General features: G+C 40.1%; 1 protein-coding gene across 1 annotated transcript in view; it reads right to left on the reverse strand.

Annotated features, from left to right (window-relative positions):
• Window positions 1-22,282, reverse strand: part of FHIP1A (FHF complex subunit HOOK interacting protein 1A) — a 197,809-nt gene that overhangs the window by 58,628 nt on the left and 116,899 nt on the right. Inside the window, exons 4-5 of the mRNA XM_066573653.1 lie at window positions 18,869-19,027; window positions 15,352-15,438 (exon numbers count right to left, since the gene is read on the reverse strand). Of these exons, the coding sequence (XP_066429750.1) occupies window positions 15,352-15,438; window positions 18,869-19,027 (246 nt within the window). The remainder of the gene's footprint in view (window positions 1-15,351; window positions 15,439-18,868; window positions 19,028-22,282) is intronic.

A 22,282-nucleotide genomic window follows, 5' to 3' on the forward strand; every position in this document is an offset into this window, starting at 1 on the left:
GTGGGCAGGATTAGACGGACTTGCAATGAAACAGTGTAACACCATCTGTTTAAAAATGGCAAAGAGGAATGTGTAAATTGTGTGCGATGTAAATATATCAGCTGTGTCTTAAATATTTGTTAAAGGAAAGTCCTCAACTGTAAATCAATGTCACGCCATTAAAGGGAACCTGTCACCTGCCTAAAGAACCATAAATTAACTTATGGTGTTGTTAGGTGAGCTTGGTGCTGCATTAATTATAATCAACCGCTTTTTGGATCAATGCGTTCAAAAACACTGCTCGAAGTCGAGGTAAAATGCCACGATTTCGGACGCGGGGTTTTGCTAACACCTGTGTGTGAGTGGCCTAACAGCAACTTGAGGAGATATGCTTTACAGCAGAAATCATGGGCAACTCGCACAATGGGTAGATGGGGACTTCTATGTGGGGTGCTTGAGCTCTGTGAGCTGTGCATAGGTCATTGTGCAGAGAAGGGACGGAGGTTAGATGTGACAATCACCTATTGTAAATGGTGGGTCCTGTGTTATCTATATATCGGTAGCACCATTCATTGTAATCCTGTATGTGATGATAATGAGGTGATTATTGAGAAGTTTTCTCTACTTTCTCAATCATTAGGCTTAGTGGTCAGTGTGAAAACTGTAAAAAAATGTTTAAAAAAATGTTTCTCCCCGCCTATCTTTTCCTGTCTCCTGCAATGTACATTATGTCAGTAGTGATATAGCGTTCATAGCTTAGCAGGGAGTGCGGAGCTATTGCAGAGACTGTGCAGGCAGTGAACATTATGTCACTGGTGACATAACCTACACTGACCTGCCGGAAGAAGAATGCAGAGAAAGAACGCCCCATAACAAGAAGAAGAGGGTCTGGATGGCTAGAGGTGAGGTGACCTGGGGGACTGGAGAAGCTCAACGTGGAGAAGATACGGTAAGAAGACTGCCTGGGGAGGAATAGGGGAGTATTGATTTCTGTTTTCTTTTAATGACAAAACTCCTTTACAGCAAAAAATAGGTTTATCACTAAGGAGTTAAAGAGGCACTCCACTAAATTTTCTTTTCCTCTTCCATTTGTAACCTAGAGTTTGTAAAAGTCATTGCCAGTAATTCTCTTATTGGGTGCTCTGTTGCCTAATTCTTCACTCTCTGACCCGGTCAGGCATTATGCCACATCTCAGCCCCCAATCTTACTACCTAAATCTGTGCGAACCAAAAATCAGTTTTTCTATGCAAGCCTATAAGAGTCTTGATGTGACTGTCATAGGAATATATAGAAGGAATGCTATGTAACATCTGCAATATTAAACAATGAGGATACTTGAAACAGAGCAGACATTCAACCCATAATTATTCAAAATAACCATTAGCATGACTATGAGTGGGTGTATTTAACACAATGACTGAGGTCATGGCATAGACATCCTCAGGTGCTTATGGTGTCTGTAAATAGATACACTAATAACACTCTTTGGTGAGAGGGTGATACATGAATTCTGTTGCATTTGCAGTGTGTTAAGCTAATTAAGAGATGTAGTAGACAACTTTGCTTCAAGGCAGATGAGTAAATACAGAGTTAATTAGATTCATTAATGACTTGTATCAGTAGCAAGGAAGCAACAGTTTCTAGGATATAAAAAACTGTACTGATAAGGATTCATGCGGCTGCTAACTCGCATCTAGCCAAATTACTATACACACCATGAATTAATGTTTTGATTGCTCCTTTCAGGTGCCCATACACATTAGACAAAAGGCTGATTTAGACCCAACGATTCTCGCTCAAAAATTGCTCACATCTGGGATTAGCGCCGAGCAGAGGAGCAGCGGCGCTTCCACAAGGAGGAAGGGGTAAGTATATGGGTATCACTATTACTACTGGGGGCCGCTGTGGGATGTCACTATTACTACTAGGGGCCGCTGTGAGATGTCACTATTACTACCAGGGGCCACTGTGGGATGTCACTATTACTACCAGGGGCCACTGTGGGATGTCACTATTACTACTGGGGCTGCTTTGGGATGTTACTATTACTACTGGGGCTGCTTTGGGATGTTACTATTACTATTGGGGCCACTGTAGGATGTCACTATTACTATTGGAGCCACTGTGATGTCACTATTACTACTGGGGCCACTGTGGGATCTCACTATTACCGCTGGGGCTGCTGTGGGATCTCACTATTACCGCTGGGGCTGCTGTGGGATCTCACTATTACTACTGGGACCACTGTGGGAGCTCACTATTACCGCTGGGGCCACTGTGAGATCTCACTATTACTACTAGGGTAATTACTACTACTAATGCTACCAGTTCACCAAAAAACAAACACCAGACATTCAATTTTGGGTTCTCTCAGACATGTTCTCTGTACACATGAAGATTCTTGGTTCCCCATAGCCACACATGATGTCAATTGACATATCCTTGCAGATGACGATTCATCTACGAACATGAAAAGTAAGTATAGAATTTTTTTATTTAATGACAAAACTCCTTTAAGTAAAGTTAGATTCTTATAAAAAGAAAATGTGCCGCTTCTGTCTCCGCTTGACACCGCTGCGCCATCCTGAACCTGTGTTGCACCACCACCCATGACTGGTTACAGTAGTGATTGTAAGTTAATTATTAAATGGTTTCTGTCATCAGGTTTATGCTGTCCGAACCACAGGTAGCATGAACCCAGGACAGGTATGTATAGTGTCCCCATGTAAGTCTTATTCTTAAATGCTGTGGCATTTCAGAATAAACACACTTTTAAGTATGACTTGGGAAACGAGCTTTGAGTCACAGAGGTGGGCTGCGCTGACTCTCCCCACCTTCAGCATGTTGACTGACAGCTCTCTTTTTATACACAGAAAGGAGAGAGCTGTCAGTCTTCATGCAGTGGGCGGAGGAAAGTCAGCATAGTCCGCCCCGTGACCTGGAGCTCAGTTCTGAGTCAAACTTCAAAATATGTTTCTTCTTAAATGTTGTAGCATTTCAGAATAAGACATACATAGGGGCATTGTGCATACCTATCGTGGGTTGATGCTGCCCGTGGTGCAGGCAGCATGAACCTGATGACAGAATCCCTTTAAGTTCTACTACTAACCCTCTCTGACACCAATGTAACTCACATAGGCAGAGTAAGGCCCAATGTCTATGGGTAGATCTGATTTGTGGAACATCCGCAAATCAAGCCACCCATAGGGAAGCATGGGCGTTTGCACATTAAAGCATGCAAATTTGTTTTGCGGACCTCTTTGTGTGGAAAACAAGTCATAGAATGCTCCATTTCAGTATGGTTCCCGAACGGATGGCTTTCATTGAAGTCAATGGAAGCTGTCCGATCCACGGCCCATCCGCTATTCAATTGCAGACGGGCCGCGGAATCCGTGGGAAAACAGGAGTTTAAAAAAATATATATTTTCTATCCTGGAAAAAAGCGGGTCCAATTCAGAGTTTTGCTATGGGGCCCATAAGTTCTATGTAAGGCCATCAGCCTTCAGAATTTTAAATGTGGGCGGTTAGAATGGAACCCCTGTGTATTACATATACATATCACATTATACATATATAACATTCATATAACTTTTCCCTTTCTGGTCCCATAAATCATTGAGATTTTAATTATGACAAATGACTTTAAGGACCTCTACTTGGAGGTTTAATATCTAATTATTATACCACAAAGCCTATTAGGCATATGAAGAATGTACTGCTTACTTGAATCACAGTTAAAGAGTGCCTAGAAGTGGGATCATCAATGGTCTGCTCCAATTCTCCAGATTTCTGGCGAACTGCTCAGACCTTTTGTATACAGTAAATTACAGGAGAAATTTGAGATTCTTGCTGTGAATTCCACTGCAGCTTCGGTCTTCGGCTTACTCTTGCCTTTCACATCATGTCTAGTACAAGCAATTGCTATGGGATATGGAGGAATGGAAATTCATCCTTGAATATTTTTGAAAGCTCCCAGGTAAAAATTAACATTTACCTGCACAATCATTTATCTTCATAATACTGTAATATCCCAGGATGACCCCAATTATGATAAGTGCAGGACATTTATATTTATATTTTAAAGAGAAAAGCATAATACACAAAATACAAGTACCTAAAGAGAAATAAATCAAGACTTAATAGCTTCCTGGAATATTATTCATCTTGAAATATGTAGTACAGGTAGAAAGGAACAAGCTACCCTAGAAGTCTAAGCTTTTATCACAGGAACATGACAAGCAGGTATTGATCTCCTTTACAACTTGAGGAATGATTTTATGGCTCAATGTAGACTGAGGAATGAGCTTTAAAGGGTTAAAATGAAGAATTTGCTGTAAGCGTTGGAGATTTCATCCTACAATTAAAACAGTGGTCTTGCATTGTGCAGACATAATTGCAGTGACTTATGTAACAAGGTTGAGGTACAACTGTAACCTCTGCACATGCCATAGATGAGAGGGCTCAAAAGGTCCATCAGCCCTAAATGAAGAGGCTGGTACATTAAATGACACCTGATAGGTGTTAGCCCAGTTATGGATCTTGAACTGGGGCTCAAGAGGTTAAATTTACATCTCTGTATGAGGAAAAAATGGCAGTGGCTATAAAGTTGCAGGCTACAAAGTGTCTAGGAGCACTTGCTTAGGGGACAATAAAAGTATCTATATAAGGGTAAACACGGAGTAAGGTGTAAGGAGAATTTATGTGTTTATCAAAGAGAAGACTCTCCCAGAGCTAGTGCAGAAGTCTGGACCCAGGAGAAATACATATCACACCAGCCTGTGCGGTATCAGATGATTTCTAATTTATTCTAAGGTGTTCGAAGCTTATGTACCATAAATGACATCACAGGAAAAGTATCTACCTCCAAGATTAATAAGAATACATGTTAGGCTAAAACGAAAAATGATTAACATGAGTTACACCTCTTAAGGTGTAACTATAACATACAATAAAACCGTTATGAATTCAGGGAAAAGGAATGCAAGGCATATCTAGAAGTCTATCCTATTTCCTGTGGGCCCCATCTATAAACATGCATACATGGGTGGTCTAGCAGACTGTCTTATCTTGTCTGTCTCATCAGAAAACATACACTGCTATAGAAGGGTTTTGTTTAACCCCTTCACCACTTTATACTAGTATCATGCTATATATTTCTAGTCTGCAATGCATTAAAAGAACAATTCACTGATACATTGATCTACAATTTTCTTAACATAAGGATTAGTTGGGATGGCAGCGCTAGCGAAGAGTTTGTGTCAGCTATAGATTGCTCTTTTTTTTATCTATGTAGGTAGGGAAGAGACAACTTAATTTGGAAATTCACACTTCCTCTATTTGAGGTTTTTGGAAATGGTGCATTGTAACGGTTGGGCAGATTGAGACACTTCATCTCCTTGCTTTTGTGGATTCAAGCGCAGAGTGGTATAGGCTCGGTAGCTACGCTTCACTATGGGAGGACAATGGCTGGCAGATAGGATATAGTTTGGCATGGGTGGTATGCTTGGGGTGAGTCAGCGTGATAGCTGGGACTTCAACTCAACTGTGGGTAGAAATTTTTGGTCAGAACAGCTGCAGCTAGGTGATCTAGGATCAGATAAAATCCAGCTGTAGGCTTTTAATAATGGAAATTCATCATATTCAATAAACCATTCGATAAATGTGCGAGCTTCTGTGATTATGTAAAGACAACCACATTACAGCACATACCTCTTTGCCTCTCTGCACAGAATTACACTTGCAGCTCATAGGACCATCTTATACATAATATAACGTTATTTTTATAGGTACGTGCTGAAGAAGAAGAACTATTTCTCTTTAAATGTTGTGTATTTCATGCTGCAAAAAGCTGTAGACTGAGGAACCAGAAATATGTGATCAGCAGGGCTTGGAAGGGCATGGCACATATACCTGTCCCTCGCTCCACTGCTCAGTGATTTATAGAACCTCAGCATGGTACAAGACAACAAAACGTGCTATGTTTTCTCAGCAGCTGACATTATCCTAGCAGCAGAGTTATAGCTAAGTCCTTTTAGCTCAAAGAAAAACTTATTTTTTTTAACTTTTAATAGAAAACTAAAGTTAATAATAATCTTACCTAGACCTTTGCATGCATACATAAAAGCATGGCATGTCACAGCAGATACTGAGGCTAATAACCCCTGTTCAGGTAGGCTAAGGAAGGGTATGTGCAATGAATAGTTGTAATTGCACCTTTAAATTAATCTATATTGTATAACTGATTATTAACTTTTACAGGGCTTAAATGGAGAATGACAAGACTTGACAGTTACTAAGCCATGTTTTGCATTCTCTTAAAAGCACACTGGTATACAGTATATACCATAAGCTTTTGCTGCTAGCAGTGTTCTCAGTAATGCAGTGATTGCTAATAAATGCTGATTAAAAACTATGAAAACCTTTGTGCATGAAAAATCAATACACACATATCTTACTAAGTCCCAGCAAAGAAAAAAAATGGTGCACTTGTCTGTTTTTTTACATTGAGTTTTCCTTTCCATGCATTTATAAAGCCTTATACTTGGCTTGCAGGTTCTCCTGCATTCAGGTTTCTGGCTTGGGAGCATTCACAGTCACTTATCAGCCAATGTCTCCCATGAACATGCACAAGCTCAGGTCCCCCTCCCCTGTCCTCTTCCAAAAGCTATGTAGCATAACCACACAACTATCTTTCTATTTGTCTTATCCTCTTTCTGAGTAGCTGCTGGTCTGTTGCAACTCACTGCTGATAAAATCTGAAAATTCCCCCATAGTGAATTAAAGCCCTCTGTAATAGTAGCTTTCTCTGCTCTCTGTACTCCTGATCTCCTCCACCATTCCCTGGCACCGTTAAACAGCTATCTGTAATAGCTCATTAGAAAGGCAGTGAATGCACATTCACAACAGGAGAGCAGGCTAGAGAAGGAGCCAAAAAACATTGGACTGACAGAATTTTCTAAGATTTCACTCTTCCAGTCTGCAGTACCTTAAAAAACAATACAAGTATAGAAATCAAACAATCAGAAATTTTTACAAAAATTCTCATTTTAAAAACACATTGATAAACTTCTGATGCTGGACAGCTCCTTTAACATACAGTAAATGGTCAGGACAAGTGGTCAATAGAAGAAGGACTTTTTTAAATTAAAAAAAATGTTAAAAGTTGCATTGGTATATGCAAAAGAAAAAGAAAGTGCTGAACAAGCATAATCAGGAATGGAAGTCTTTACTGCCAAACAATATCAGTTTCATGAAGGGTTTAATAATACCACTGTAACTCCTGCTTAACAAGCACAATATTTATTGGGCTCAAGCAACACATACTGTCCCGGAAATGAGGCTAGTAAAATACTAATGACACCACAGAGGTGTACTTCAGCTCAATATCCACCAGACTTGCTCACCTCTGGGACCAGTAAAGTGACTGGCATGGCAATTTATGCCCAGTGACCAAAGAAATCTAGTGGTGAGCAGAGTAAAATAACAGTCTGTATACTGCACCATTGAACTTAGAAGTCTTTTAATGAGAAATTAATTATTAACTCATTCTGAAGGGTCACTTGGGCAATTAAATGTGCTGCCATTGTCCTTGCAGTTAGTTTTTAGCACCCTCAGGTTAGAATTAAAGATTAATTCTCTCTTTTTTAATTTGTTTTTCGGAACTTTTTTTTATCACCTAGTTCAGTCCACTTCCTCAAAAGTAATGTACCTGTAAATGTGCACATAAAGCACTAACAGATACAACAGAGCTATCTCAGAACCGGCTCCAGTATTGCATCAGAAATTAAACTTTCTGCTTTTGTTTTAGAATTTGTGTGTATAAGTTTAAAGAAGATATTTTCCTTAAAGAGGTTGTCTCGCGAAAGCAAGTGGGGTTAAGCACTTATGTATGGCCATATTAATGCACTTTGTAATATACATCGTGCATTAAATATGAGCCATACAAAAGTTATTCACTTACCTTTCCTGCGCTGGCGTCCCCGTCTCCATGGCTCCGTCTAACTTCAGCGTCTAATCGTCCGATTAGACGCTCTTGCGCAGAAGGGTCTTCTGCCTTCGGGTCTGTCCGGCAGCAGCGGCGTTCTGGCTCCGCCCCCTTCTACGCGTCATCTCATAGCTCCGCCCCGTCACGTGTGCCGATTCCAGCCTCCTGATTGGCTGGAATCAGCACACGTGACGGGGCGGATCTACATGATGATGCGTAGAAGGGGGCGGAGCCAGAACGCCGCTCGTGCCAGACTGAGCCAAAGGCAGAAGACCCTTCTGCGCAAGCGCGTCTAATCGGACGATTAGACGCTGAAGTTAGACGGAGCCATGGAGACGGGGACGCCAGCGCAGGAAAGGTAAGTGAATAACTTTTGTATGGCTCATATTTAATGCACGATGTATATTACAAAGTGCATTAATATGGCCATACAGAAGTGCTTAACCCCACTTGCTTTCGCGAGACAACCCCTTTAATTGTTATTTCATCTTTAGGTATTTTCTGATATTTTCTTGAGAAGACATTGAAGCATAGCATCAATAAGGGTGCAAGAGTAGAATTATTCATAGATTCCCCACTTTGAGTTTGGAGATTGACATACCTTGAAAATTCCACCAATTGATGGTCTATTAATTTCTATGTAATTTTACTGCACATATGTATTACAGTTCTGTTATATTTAGTGGTTTGAGTTTTGGGGATAAGAAAATCTCTAAGGCCTCAGTCACACAGGCGCATCGGCACCCGTACACCCGTGCCCATGCGCCCGTGTAACTGACACCAGCAGACGGATGTACCTGAAGACGGCCGTCTCTCTGCAGCGCCGGGAGGAAGAACATGTGACCGGCTCCATTGACGGTCATGTGTTCTATGATCAGCACTGGAGAGAGACGGCCGTCTTCAGGTACGGCCATCTTCTGTCGGTCACACGGGCGCATCGGCGCCGGTGTACGCGTGCCGATGCGCCCGTGCGCCTGAGGCCTATAGCTAAAGTAGCCCAGCAGTACTATCCATTTGTTCTTTTCTACTGGTGAGAATCTGTTAGCCTGGACTCTCATGGATGGTGTCATGATAGCTAGAATTAAAGCTTCACAATTGAGCACTTATTATAGTTTTATTTTGACATGGGATATTAGATAAAGCATTTGCATCTTGAAAATTTAATTTTACAGCTTCCACACAATGACAATAGGAAATTAAAAAAAAAACACTCAAAATCTGTATTTCACAAAGAGGCAGTAGATTAACTGCATCAGGCAACACAGTCATCGGAGCCACGGTACTGGCATTGCTGCTGACGGAGTCAATTCTTGCTACATCATACTGGAGCACTTAATAGCCACTAAATGAATTGCTTGATCACACTTCTGGAGTCTTGAACAGAACAAAGGTACTTCACTCTCTGTCACTTAAGAAGGACTCCTTGTGGATTACAGCACATTTCAGTGTTTAACGTTTCTAATCTCCCCATTATCTTGTGTTCAAAACATTTACATCTGTGTCCGTGTTACAGAAGAAGATGAAGAAAGACGGTAAAGAGTCACTTGCATTGCCCTCATTACTATTACACAGGTACGATTCCACAACAATCCAGTCAATTTTAATAATGCCACTACAATAAAAATGTTGTGCATTACGTTTTCCTTTCACCCTGAAGATGTTCTTGCTTTGTTACATTAATTAATTGCATTTTAAGTGTTACTGTCTTGAGGCAGAAGCAAGATGCCCATAAAGGGTTACACTGGTAGATATTAAGAACTCTCACTATAAAGAATGATAATTTGGAGGAGCTTGAGGATATAATACTTAAAGAGGTTGTCCCACTTCTAGCTGCTTTGCTGCAGGAAGCAGACAGCTCTGTACATTGCGCAGTGGCCAGGGTTGCTACTGCAGGCTAAGTGTTTTTGAAATGAATGAGATTAAGCCTGCAATACCAATTTGGCCCACTGCACAATGTACAGAGCTGTATGCTTCCGGCAGCAAAACAGCTAGAAGTGGGACACCTTTAAGCTTAGGTGACTGAGCGCCATTTTGAAAAGTCCCGCTCAAAACATTTGGAGCAAACACTTGTAAATTATTTACACATTTCTTTTTACTGTGTGGCGCAGAGGATTTGATCCTGTTCCCAGTGACGCAAAAAAGGATGAGACTGCAGCTTCCTGCAAGGTGACCCCGGACATGTGGCATACGCTGAGGAGCTGGGAGGGCAAAATGCTGGCTTGTCACAGTGGCACTTACCACGCTCCCTCCCAGAAAGATGCACGCAGCCAAGGCCAGGGCAGTGCTGGGCCTCTTCCGGACACCCCCGGCATAGGGATGCGCAATAAACAGGATAGCATGTGTAGAGGGATTTGTCACGGGTGACACCACCATTCCAGTACCCCCTGGCATGAACATCAGTGGGGAAAAATAAATGAGTCACAGACAGTTTAACTACCTCAGGACCCCGGGAACGGTCAGGGCCTGGAAATAACTTTATTGGAAACTTCAGCAATAGAAGGCACTATTTAAAGCCATGACAGTGCAGGCAATAAACAGATTTCCCAGTAGTACCTCCACACGGTGACCCAGTCTTCAGACCAAACCCGTGCATGATTAATTAATGAGGCGTACCTCCACTCAGCGGAATTCAGACTTCAGGACACTTGAGTGTGAACAATAACTACAGAGTACCTCTACCAGGCAGTCCCAGACATTAGGACACCTGGGTTTGTAAAACGGATAATTGAGTACCTCTGCAATGGGCCATGATACACACTTGTTCACAACTGCTCTTGCTCTCACTCTTCTCAGATGGGACTCACTACTCTTCTCCTCACAAATACATTTACGACGGGAAACCTCTCCTCCTCTTCCATGCTTCACTAGGGGCTGAAGTTGCCCATACATAGCTGGACCTCCCGACTACCACTCCTCAAGACATGGAACTCCCCTTCCAACTCTCAAGCACTCACATTTATAACCTTTCTCATACCATGTGACAGGATAGAATTGTTATATTACAGACAGACAGCTCATGCTTTGCAGACATTAACCCATTACACGCTGCACCTGTGCAATACGCCCACACAAAATGAAAGACAGAATTTCCGATATGTGTTTATAAATAAAGCTATCAATCCCGGTGTGACTAGGGAAGAAGGGTTCACAGGCTTTCTCTATGGTTCCCGGCAGCATTTAAGCAGTTTTTTTTACATGAAAATACAGAATAAAATAATAGAAATATATGAATCTCTGAGCTCAGCTTTTTGCCCTCTATCCTAACAAATTACAGCTGTATGATGGGGAGAAATCGAAACACAAAAAGTATATTAGAAAATATCATAACACCATTATACCGTACAATAGAGATTCAGTTACAAAATCTGGACAACCACTTTTTCCCCCAAAATTTTTATATAAGTACCGTAAATGAAAACAGTTATGTTACACTACAATCTAAATTAATCATGTACATAAAAAAGTAGCAAAACAAAAGTAAGAAAGGGGAGAAAGAAGGAAAGAAAGAAGAACAGAAGGAAGGAAAGAAAGGGAGAGTATGAATATCTATAATTCTCATCTAATCATGAAGTAAAATTTTCCTTCTGGGGGCCTATTCAGTTTGAAATAAATAACAGTTATCATATCTTTCTTTAATGAGTCACTAGAATATATCCTTTCTAACCATTCATCTTAGCAAGTCTTATTTTTAGATCATTCTTAAAAAAAAAAAAAAAAGAGAAATTCACTAAAGTGTTTTATCCAGGGAGAATACTATTGTTCACCTGTCCTCAGGATAGGTCATCAATAGTTGAGTGGCTGGGGTCTGTGGCTCGGGACCGCGACCAATCAGCTGATTGTGCATCCACTGACAATGCTGCAATTAAACGGGGGCCGACGCAGAAGCAGTGGAAGTCTCCGTGCCGAACTGTGTGAGGTGGCCAGCAGTTACAAGTGCCGGCCACTTCACAGAGATCGGAGCAGATACTTCCATTGCTTCTGCTTCGACCCCTGTGTAATTGCGGGGCCGTCTGCGGGCACACAATCGGATGATCGGGCGGGGTTCTGAGCGACGAAACCCAGCCGATCAACTATTGATGACCTATCCTGAGGATTAAATTCTGCCCTAATTCTTAATATCTGAGCAATTTAAAGGTCACCAATAAATGACCATCAGGAACCAGTCTCTTGAATCCATGCCAATCACCTGATTCCCGGGGTGCTGTCACTGCAGCCAGTGCAGAAAGCAGGAATTGCTGGCCATAGCACAGTAGCCTTGGTTGGAACTGTAGGCACAGCTCCTATTGATTTCAATAGAAGCTGCACCTGCAGTACCAACCCAAGCCACTGTGCTATGGTGAGTGCATTTTGCTAACTGCAGTGACAGTGGCGCTTGGAATCAGCTGATCAGTGGTGAACCGAATGGCAAGTTCCACTTGTATGTTTCTTCCAGATGTTTACACATGTTAATTCCCAAATATGCAATATAGTATGTACTCTTAATAAAGTAATTCAACTCCAACAACATTTGTATGTTTCTTCCTAAATTACAAAGCATTTTTTCTGATTTGTGTAATACATGTCCCTAAAAAAAATTCAAACTCATCCAAAATTTTTAACAAGTTCACAAAAGACAAAAGAGCCTTTAAAGAAGTTAAGAAAATGGAATTTGACAATGAACCAGCATTTATCATCCCCTTTCTACCTGGCCATTGCTATTTTGTGGATCATCCTCACTAAAGCTTCAATTACTAAAGCGAATATGGTCAGCGATAAGGCATAAAATGGATCCAAATTTCTTGAAAAAGCCTGCCGATAACCCTTCTGGCCCATGTGCTTTCCCCATTTTCAACCTCTTGATTGCATTATTAATATCCTCCTCTCTAATATCCTCATTTAACTGTAATGCTATTTCATTTATGATATTAGATAGACCTACCTGCTTCTTTAACTCTGGTATTCTCCCTACATTCTCTCCTTTAAGAACACTATACAATTTCTGATAAAATGTTGAAAATGTACTATATATCTTTCAGGATTAGAGGTCATAATTCCTGGATCAGTAAGAATCCTACATACCTATTATTACTTTCAATATTCTTAGCTGAGCCAACAGCCTATCAATTCTATTTGTGTATGTTATAGTATCTAGCTTTTGTCCACCTAAGTGCTTTTTCTATTCTAACAACCTCCAACATATGAAGTGCTCAGGAAAAGAATGATCAAAATCCTCTTTTATGGAAACGTGATTACTTTAATTTGAAAGTTTCACAACTCGTCAAGCCTAAAGTACTGTATACAATGAAATGGGATTTTGAACACTGTAATACATGCATGGAACATTTCTAAAGCTGAAAATATGGCTGCGAGTTATATAATAAAGGAAAACATTTTTATCTTTCCTTTGATCATTGAGCTTTTTTGTTCTCTTTGCATGGCTATGGAATTACCATTTTTTCACTTATCTTCCTTCAACCATGTATATAACTATAATCTACAAAATGACAGGTTCTCTTTAACCCTTGAAGAACCAAGCATGGTAAATGTACAGCGCTTGGTCCTGGGCTTTAATCCCAGCCGATAGCAGAAGTATGACGTGGGATTAAAGCCTCTGCTCCTGCAATCAAGGAGTTAGTCACAACTGAGGACCTGGAGGAGAAGGGAGAAGTATTTAACCCCTTCTGCCTTTTCCTTTCCAGTCTACATAGTGCTCAATGAGCACTATGTACTAAAGAGTGAAAGTGGAATAAATAAAAAAAAGAAGACAATGTGAATGACCCCCAGAGGTCTTATATGACATCATAGGGGTCATAGATGGTAAGAAAAAATAGTTACAAGCGTAAGTTTAAAAAAAATTACAGAATAAAATAACAATATATACACAGAAAAAGTGGTCATTGATTGTTCTTTCCCTGAACCCTTCATATTAATCTGAATCTTAATATCCTTTATTTGTCTTGAAAGATATAATGAAAAATGTATCCGATTAGCATCTTCCAATTTACCTCGCCTTTCTTCCACTTCAGATCATTTTTCCCCTCTTCTTTTTTCATATGTGCAGCAATCTTAATGAAACTACCTCTCATAATGGCTTTATGAGTCAACCATATCATACCTACATTAACATCTTTTGTCATATGAATATCAACATATAATTTAATATCTTCCTTTATTTCTTTCCGTACTCCTACAGTAGTTAGTAACATCTCATTAAGCTTCCAACTTCGTTGTCTGAACGCCTTGGATTAGTACTAAATCTGTCATTATTGTATCATGGTCTGACCAAGCACATTGAATAATCTGTACCTGTCACCGCTGCGGCATTTATCAAAATCAAGTCTATTCTTGAATAATTCCTATTAACTTGTAAAAAGTAAAAGTGTATCCTCCATTTCTAGTATTATATTGTCTTCTTGAACCTACTAGTTTCAACTCTCTTAATAGAACACCCACTTTACTCCTCTGACTTTGCAACAACGTATCCCCACCTGAACCTGGCCGTCTAAATTTGGTTCAAGTGGAAAATTAAAATAATAACACTACATAACGCTTTGAAAAGACCAATCATATAATCTCATACATATTCCCCTAAAAATGTGAAATGCGCTCTCAGGGGGTGTCTACAATGTTTAACAATACATATCCAAATACCATATGTCACCGTTTCAATATTAAATGTCAACCTTGAACATCATTAATTATTTTTCTAGCTTGAAAGGGAGATCTAATTTTATATAATGCAGCTTCTCTCCTGTGTTTCTTTTGAGCTCATGCAAAATGCCATTGCTTATACCTAGCATTTAACAATTTCGAGCAGGAACCTGCAGAAAATTGAGTTTCCTGTATGCATAACATATCAGGAGAAAATGTCTTGTAAAATGCAATTGCCTGACTTCTCTTATTCGCAAAGTCAAATCCTCAAAAATGATGCGTGATTACATTACACATTTATTATATGGGGTAAGCATAGCTCTCCATTGTTGAAGTTTGGCACAAAAATAGGAATATAGCCTGAATGAAAAGAAAAGGAGGAGGAGGAGAGAGAGATAAAAAAAGAAAATGGAAAAAAGTGGAAAATGAAACAAAACTTACATCCACAAAATAGATACCCCAAATGCTCATCTTCATTATTTATACTATACTCACAAAGTGAAAGAAATTGATCCCTTAAATGTAATAACTGAGAACAATAGCAGCTTTTCCCCCACCTGGACAGCCCTTTTAAAGAAAAATATATTGACAATTTGATGGTGTTGCCCAGGTTGGACAGCTCCATGTTTTATTGCTGACCCAACTTCAGTTGCTGATCCCTTGCTACTGGAATCATCATCAGAAGAAGCCTACCTAATTATTACAATAGGATCAGAAGGACATACATTTAGTCTACCATTAAAATTTGTAAACTGACCTTGTGCAATGCAGGAGCCAAAACTGGCAACAGAAAACCATTGTAAATATAGTCTACAAGCTGGGCACGTATTAGAGGATGAGCAACCTAAAAAGAGAAATTGTGTTATTACTTTATTTTGCTAAAAACATACAGATGCCAAAGAAAGCAAAGCCAGATAACATACAATATGTGGTCAGTGCAGTCAGAAAGGTATCTGTTTAGGGATGATAATTCCATTCTAAATTAGCTTTTTGATTTAGGTGACATGGACAGTAAATAATTACCTCTTTAATGGATTGTGTTTAATAGAATGAGGGAGCAGTGGTCATGTCTATGGGCGCCATTAAACATTATCATGAAATTCTTGGTAACATCAAAAAGCTGTACTGGATTTTGCCTGACAATTCATGCTGTATTCCTGGGACATTCAAGTGCTCATTTTTTTATCTACTAGTAATTATTAGGAAATTATAGTACCAGTGTTTCTGGTGGCGCAATGCTCCACACAGCTCTGCTACATGCACGTCACACACACACACAGCTCTGCTACATGCACACCACACACGCACAGCTCTGCTACGTAGCTTTCACATATGAGCGACATGTGTTTTAAGAACTTCAGCTGGTGGCTGAGGTGAAATCGAGGCTTGTTGCTGTATTATGTAAGCTTCATTAGCTTCACGGTGGCATTGAACTCTCTATGGTGACATGTTTGCACGACAGCGACGGTTAGTTTCAACACTGGACAACGGTTGACGATTAGATGAAGGCTGGACTGGTGTTGGCGGCATTAGCACTTGAGATGACATGATATCCCATTTAGGAGATGTGAAGATAGCGGTGAAGGACTATGCTTCAATGTTGTTGGTCAATATGTACTGCCAGCTATGTATGGGTAAAGGACCTGTGGTGACGTCACCATCATGTGATCAGGGGCAGAGCTAAGAGCGGGTATGTGTAAATTTGTGAGGTGTTATTTACTGGAGGTGTGCAGCAGCCTGAGAACCTGGAACAAACTGACAGACTGAGTAGTGCTGTATCCATAGCAACTGAGGCCGCAGGGGTTTGTGGGGTATGTAGTCTGCCCATAATTCCTCATTCACTGCAGAAGGACGATAAAGTACCTGTGATGACATCACCTTCATGTGATCAGGGGCGGAGCTAAGAGACTGTAATAATTGACATCACAGGTGCTGTCAGGCTCTGCATGTAACTCACACTTCACACACAATAATTGGACGGATAAGTGGTTGTTAGTATTTTAATATAGGCAGAATATACTGGATGTTGTCATCAGCGGTCAGCACAGGAAGTGTAGGCATCGGCTTCACTCACATTAAAATCAATGGGAGAATCACGATACTCCTCTACTTCCTGACAACATCCAGTCCACTGCACTGGACAGTTGGCCGGATGATTAGCTGATGGACGGGGTCCCAAATAGTGGTCCCCCACTCCATCAACTACTGATGAGCTATCCAAGTGATATGTCATCAGTGGAACAGAGGACAGACAAACCTTTAAATGACAAATGTAGAATGTCCGTATTTATCTCAGGGTACATCACAGTGTTCTTTGAGAAAACTTTTTATCTAGAGGGGCACTGGCTTAAAAAAACACACACCTAATGTTTAGGCACTATATATATGCCCAAGTAATGACAGCAATAAACATATCAATGATAGTAAGATTGTGGACACAGTATATGATATAATGTATGTCTCCTCCTGACCTTTTTGTTGCATTAGAGGATGTCCAGTTTAGAAAACCATTTTAGTATACTCTGTTAGGGAACTCCGGGTTAGTAGATGGAGGTCCCGTCTGGAGCATCCTCATGTCTTAGTCAGAGTGGAGAGTTCTTGCAAAAGTATGTCTCTTAATCTGGGGGGGGGGGAGGGGGGCTGTCCTGTCCTACATCACATAGACAACCCATTGAATTCCCAGTGTGTAATGCTTAATTTCTCCTGTGAAGTAACTGCAGGGAAACTGAACACTTGCCTGCCATGTTTCCCTAAAGATTACAGCTGATTGAGATACTTTGTGATCAACTTATTCTCAAGGGGCCGTTCTAACAAGTGCAGATTATCTTAAGTGAAGAACCCCTTTTTTCACCGATATTCGCAGCTTGACCCTAAGGCTTGTTTCCCATAAGCATATATCGGCCGCTGTTTTCACGGTTGGTCAATATATGCTGCCATTTGCGTCGTTAAAGCTCCTGAACGGACGCACAAATCTAACATTTGTGCGCTCGTTCACACGCCATTGGCCCCAGCGCATATCAGCTCACCTCTGCTCTCCTCCCCACTTGCTCTTTGCAATGGGAAAGGCGGGACGGGGCGGAGCTCTGCCCCCTCCCATTGCAAAGAGCAAGCGGGGAGGAGAGCAGAGGGAGGGAGTTTAGCAGCCACAATGCTAAACTCCCTCCCACTTCTGCCCGCTGTCATGGGCTCCCATAGGCTCCCATGTATTTCGACCCAAAAGATAGTTCCAGGACTATCTCTTGGGCCCAATGTAAAACCACCTGGCGCTATATTGGCCGTCTGGGTGCTTTTACGTCACGATAATATGGCCAGGTGATGTGATGCACTGGAATCCAATGCATCAGATCATAGCATATTTCGGCCGACCATGAAAACGGCGGGCCAATATACGCTTGTGGGAAAGAAGTGTTAGGTTGCATAAACACTTGAACCTTTACCATGGAAAATAATGATAATGTGCATTACCTATCAGTGTCCACCCTGTCGTTAAGGGTTTATCCTAAAGGACACTATAGTCAGGGCACTATATACACACTATATCCCTGTACACATCTCTCTCTATCTATATTATTTATATATACCCACACACACTTTAAAATGTAGAAGTAGATTGCAGAGGAAGAACAACTGTAGAAGATTACAAATCATCTCACCAATTTTAAAGCTGCATTTGTCATGGTGTGATATTTTGAGGGTATACTCATATGAAAATATAACATTATATTACTTTTATATTAGTACTGTAAAGGAATAAAGGGGATAAGTGGTATGCGCAGGTAATTTAGTCATGATAAACTTCAGCTGAAGCTTTTGAAAATGTAATTTCAGGCCTGAAGCATTAATATCTCAGCAACCTTCAAATGTTCTTTCGACTCTAAAGGAGACTTGTCTGGCAGTAAAAATAATAGTCATAGCATTTTAAACCAAACATGTCTTATGTAGAAAACTCTTACTGTTAATTATCGTATAAATGAATAGAATTGTAAGGCACTTAAGGTTTAATCAATTCAAATACAAAAAATGGAAGCCGTGGAAATCATGTCAAAAACTTGGAGAACTCAAGGGCATTGGGGACTGATGAGTCCTTGAATTTTTTTATGCATTATTGCCATACAGTTCTGCTCTTCTATGTACAAAGCATGTAAATTGAGATTATATATATATATATATATATATATATATATATATATATATATATATATATATATATATATATATATATATATCAGATGCAACAACTCTGCTAAAATAGTCAGGCAAGATGAGTAACTAACCTGTATTACTGCATTGCAGAATTCAAGAGAATTCATAAACTGTATAAGTGAAGGGACCTGGAGCCAATCTTCTTTAACAAGACAATGCCATTCTTCCCCTTTATCATCTAATCTTGTTGGTAATGAGGAATAAAGACCACTCAATCCCGTCGCTAGTACCTGTAAATAGGGAAAATCTGAATTTTAAATTCATATTTATACTCAAATTGTCACATATATAATTTTATGACATGTAATATTATACGTATATTAGAATATATATCAAAAATTGACATAAGGATCACCAGAGCATTTCAAGGCTTTTTGCTATGTCAAGAACTCAAATAAGGGATGCCAAATGTGACCATCTTGAAAAGCTTGGACAGTGTTACAATAGTTATTTTATACCTGGGATATGGTACATAGAAACAAATATGATAAAACATATACTATATATAACTTAGTTTTCAAAAGGGATAACATAACAAAGAAAGATTATAGATGGTGGTGCAAATAATATTGTGGCTCAGCAAAGCAGGTCTAGTTTGATACAGGGAATCTGGGTCCTATGGTCCCACGACTTCTGAAGTTTTTCTGCCATAACAATCGCCTATCTCGAGCTAGGAAGACCGATATTATTATCTATAACATCATCCTAACCCCCCATCCTTATCTGTCAATATAACACTGTTTTTGGAGAGAAGGAGACAAGGGAAGGCTAATAAGCCCAAGTGGAACTAGGTCCATCTTTCTCCATATGCCACATACTTTTGTAAGTGATCTGTGGTTCATTTTATGATAAAGGCCACTTAAAAGGGGTTAAGGGCAAATGACCATGAACAGATTTGTACCGCGGTTCCCGCAGTGGAATTCCGCAGCCATTAGGTTCTACTGAAACTAATAGCTTTTCTGCCAGCCAATGCTGACATGCGGAATTTTACCGCGAAAATTACACGAGCGGTAAAAAAACGCGGCATGTTCTATTTTCCGTGGATTTACGCCGTGGGAGGTCTCCATTAATATAGTATTAATGGAGACCACGGAAAAACGTTTTTCCGTGATTACAAGCGGGCGCGTTTTATTTACCACATCGGTACTCCCGCAGCTTAAATCCACCAGTGTATCCCACGGCGGTCGTGGGCATGAGCCCTTAGATCTACTATACTTGTTTAAAAAACACTGCATCAAGAGCCGTAAACAAGAAGAAGGGGTTATGAGTAGGGATGAGCGAGCGTACTCGGAAAAGCACTACTCGCTCAAGTAATTTGCTTTATCCGAGTATCGCTGTGCTCGGGTCTGAAGATTCGGGTGCCGGCACGGAGCGGGGAGCTGCAGGGGAGAGCGGGGAGGAACGGAGGTAAGATCTCTCTCTCCCTCTCTCTCGCCCGCTCTCCCCTCCTCCCCGTTGCGACTCACCTGTCAGCCGCAGCGGCACCCGAATCTTCAGGGACGAGCACAGCGATACTCGGATAAAGCAAATTACTCGAGCGAGTAGTGCTTTTCCGAGTATGCTCGCTCATCTCTAGTTATGAGACTAGATTGACGTTGAATATGTGCATGTCCCTGAATTACGTGTCCTATGTATGTCACTTGTATCATCCAAGAATTTGTGCAACTAAAAATCTCAACATATTTGATGGACAGAAATTGTGTAAATTCTATGCTAATTAGCTATTCCTGCAAGTATGACAATGAAGCTCCTCCCAATTATAAAATAAAAAATGTAAAAATGACAGATAGAAACTATGCAACATAAGCCCAACACAAAATATCCATACCACTTATCATTAGTGGTGCCTTGAGAGTGTAAGATTCACTATTGAAATATTATAGGATACCTAGAATTGAAGATGTAGAGCAACAGTAACACAAAATTGCCTAACTTGAACCTTACATGATACCACAAATTACAATTAAAATACAGGCACTCAGCAATAACTGGAATCTTACTGGGGCTAATCAAGGTCCTAAAAAGGTGGCAACAAGACTTGACCCTATTTTATTACAAAACCAAATAAACTAACAAATCCTACATATATAACGGAAACAAATATACAGAGCAGTTAATAAGGATGGGGTGTGCATTCCCCATCCCACAAAGGCAATATACAGTAACTTACACCATAGCAAAGCTGAGGGTACACAATAGAATAAGTCCCATTTATATGTGCTTATTGGACATCTAATTTCACAATCCGTGTACATTAATATGATGCTGATCCTTCTTTTCTTTATAGAACAGTTTTATTTTAACTTTTCTATATTGTTTTCTATTCAACAAGTTGAGGTTGGCCACTGAGTAGGTTGATAAGGTCCCGGGTTCGCAGTCAGCATACCAATAATTCATCCCAAAGGTATTCAATTGGGCTGAGGTCAGGGCTCTTTTACTGTAAAAATCAAAACTCTGAAGCTCCCAGCAAACTGGTCATTGCAGACATTATTTCCAGACACAGTTTGAAACCGCTGCCAAGGACAGACAATTTTCGATACTATGCTCCTAGTAGGCTTGGCTGAGCTATAAATTACCAAATTGACATAGGCGTATCCAGGAGCGTATTAGCCACTGGGCAAATACTGTCTATAATAAGCAGGCATATGTCTATATAATATCTTAATGGAGCTATAATATCTATTTGTCAAGTACTGGAAAACTAGAATGAATACCAGCCATACAGTACTTCATCAACAAATAATCCATGCAGATATATTGCCTCAAAGGTCAACAATTTCACTATGCAAAATCAACCTTTCAGCTAGTGCCCTCTATATTCCAGGAAAACCCGGCTTCATCTTGTGAGACTGATTGCTGCCTAAGTACAACATGGTATAGAACTTTCCATTATTGTCTGGCACAACATAGTCATTTTTCAGGGTTGCAGACAAGATATTTCCCTTATAAGCAGCCAATGATCCACTGCCAAGGACAAAAATTCCCAGTAACTAATGCAAGAAAATTGCAAGCAATATAATAAAATGCTGGGATGGTTAACTTCTATGTAAGTAATTACATACAGCAGCAATGAAAACGTAGATATCACTTTGAAGTATAGCTTATTTAATATTAATCTGAAACCATAAAGACTCTTTGCTGATTTGCAGTTTGATGTACGCTACCTAATGTTATAGGTATATTTAATCATAATAAAGGTCAGTGTTCATATTTCCTTAATACTTCCCAATTATACTTGTAGTTCTTTCATTTATAGACTCCGTTGCGTATTCAAGCATTAAAAAAAGGAAATAAAAATAAGAGTTCTGTCCAATGTAATTAATAGGGATCTGACTTTGATTACTGATGACATAAGATGTATAATGATTCATCCTTTTGAAGCCTGTTTGTTTTTCATTAACATAGAAATTAGGATTACTTCTTCAATTGACCTTCCCTTGAAGATCTAAATGGCAGCTTTACAAAAGTAATATATACGATGCAAG

Source organism: Eleutherodactylus coqui, chromosome 7, assembly GCF_035609145.1.
Source record: "Eleutherodactylus coqui strain aEleCoq1 chromosome 7, aEleCoq1.hap1, whole genome shotgun sequence".
In the NCBI taxonomy this organism is placed as follows: domain Eukaryota; kingdom Metazoa; phylum Chordata; class Amphibia; order Anura; family Eleutherodactylidae; genus Eleutherodactylus; species Eleutherodactylus coqui.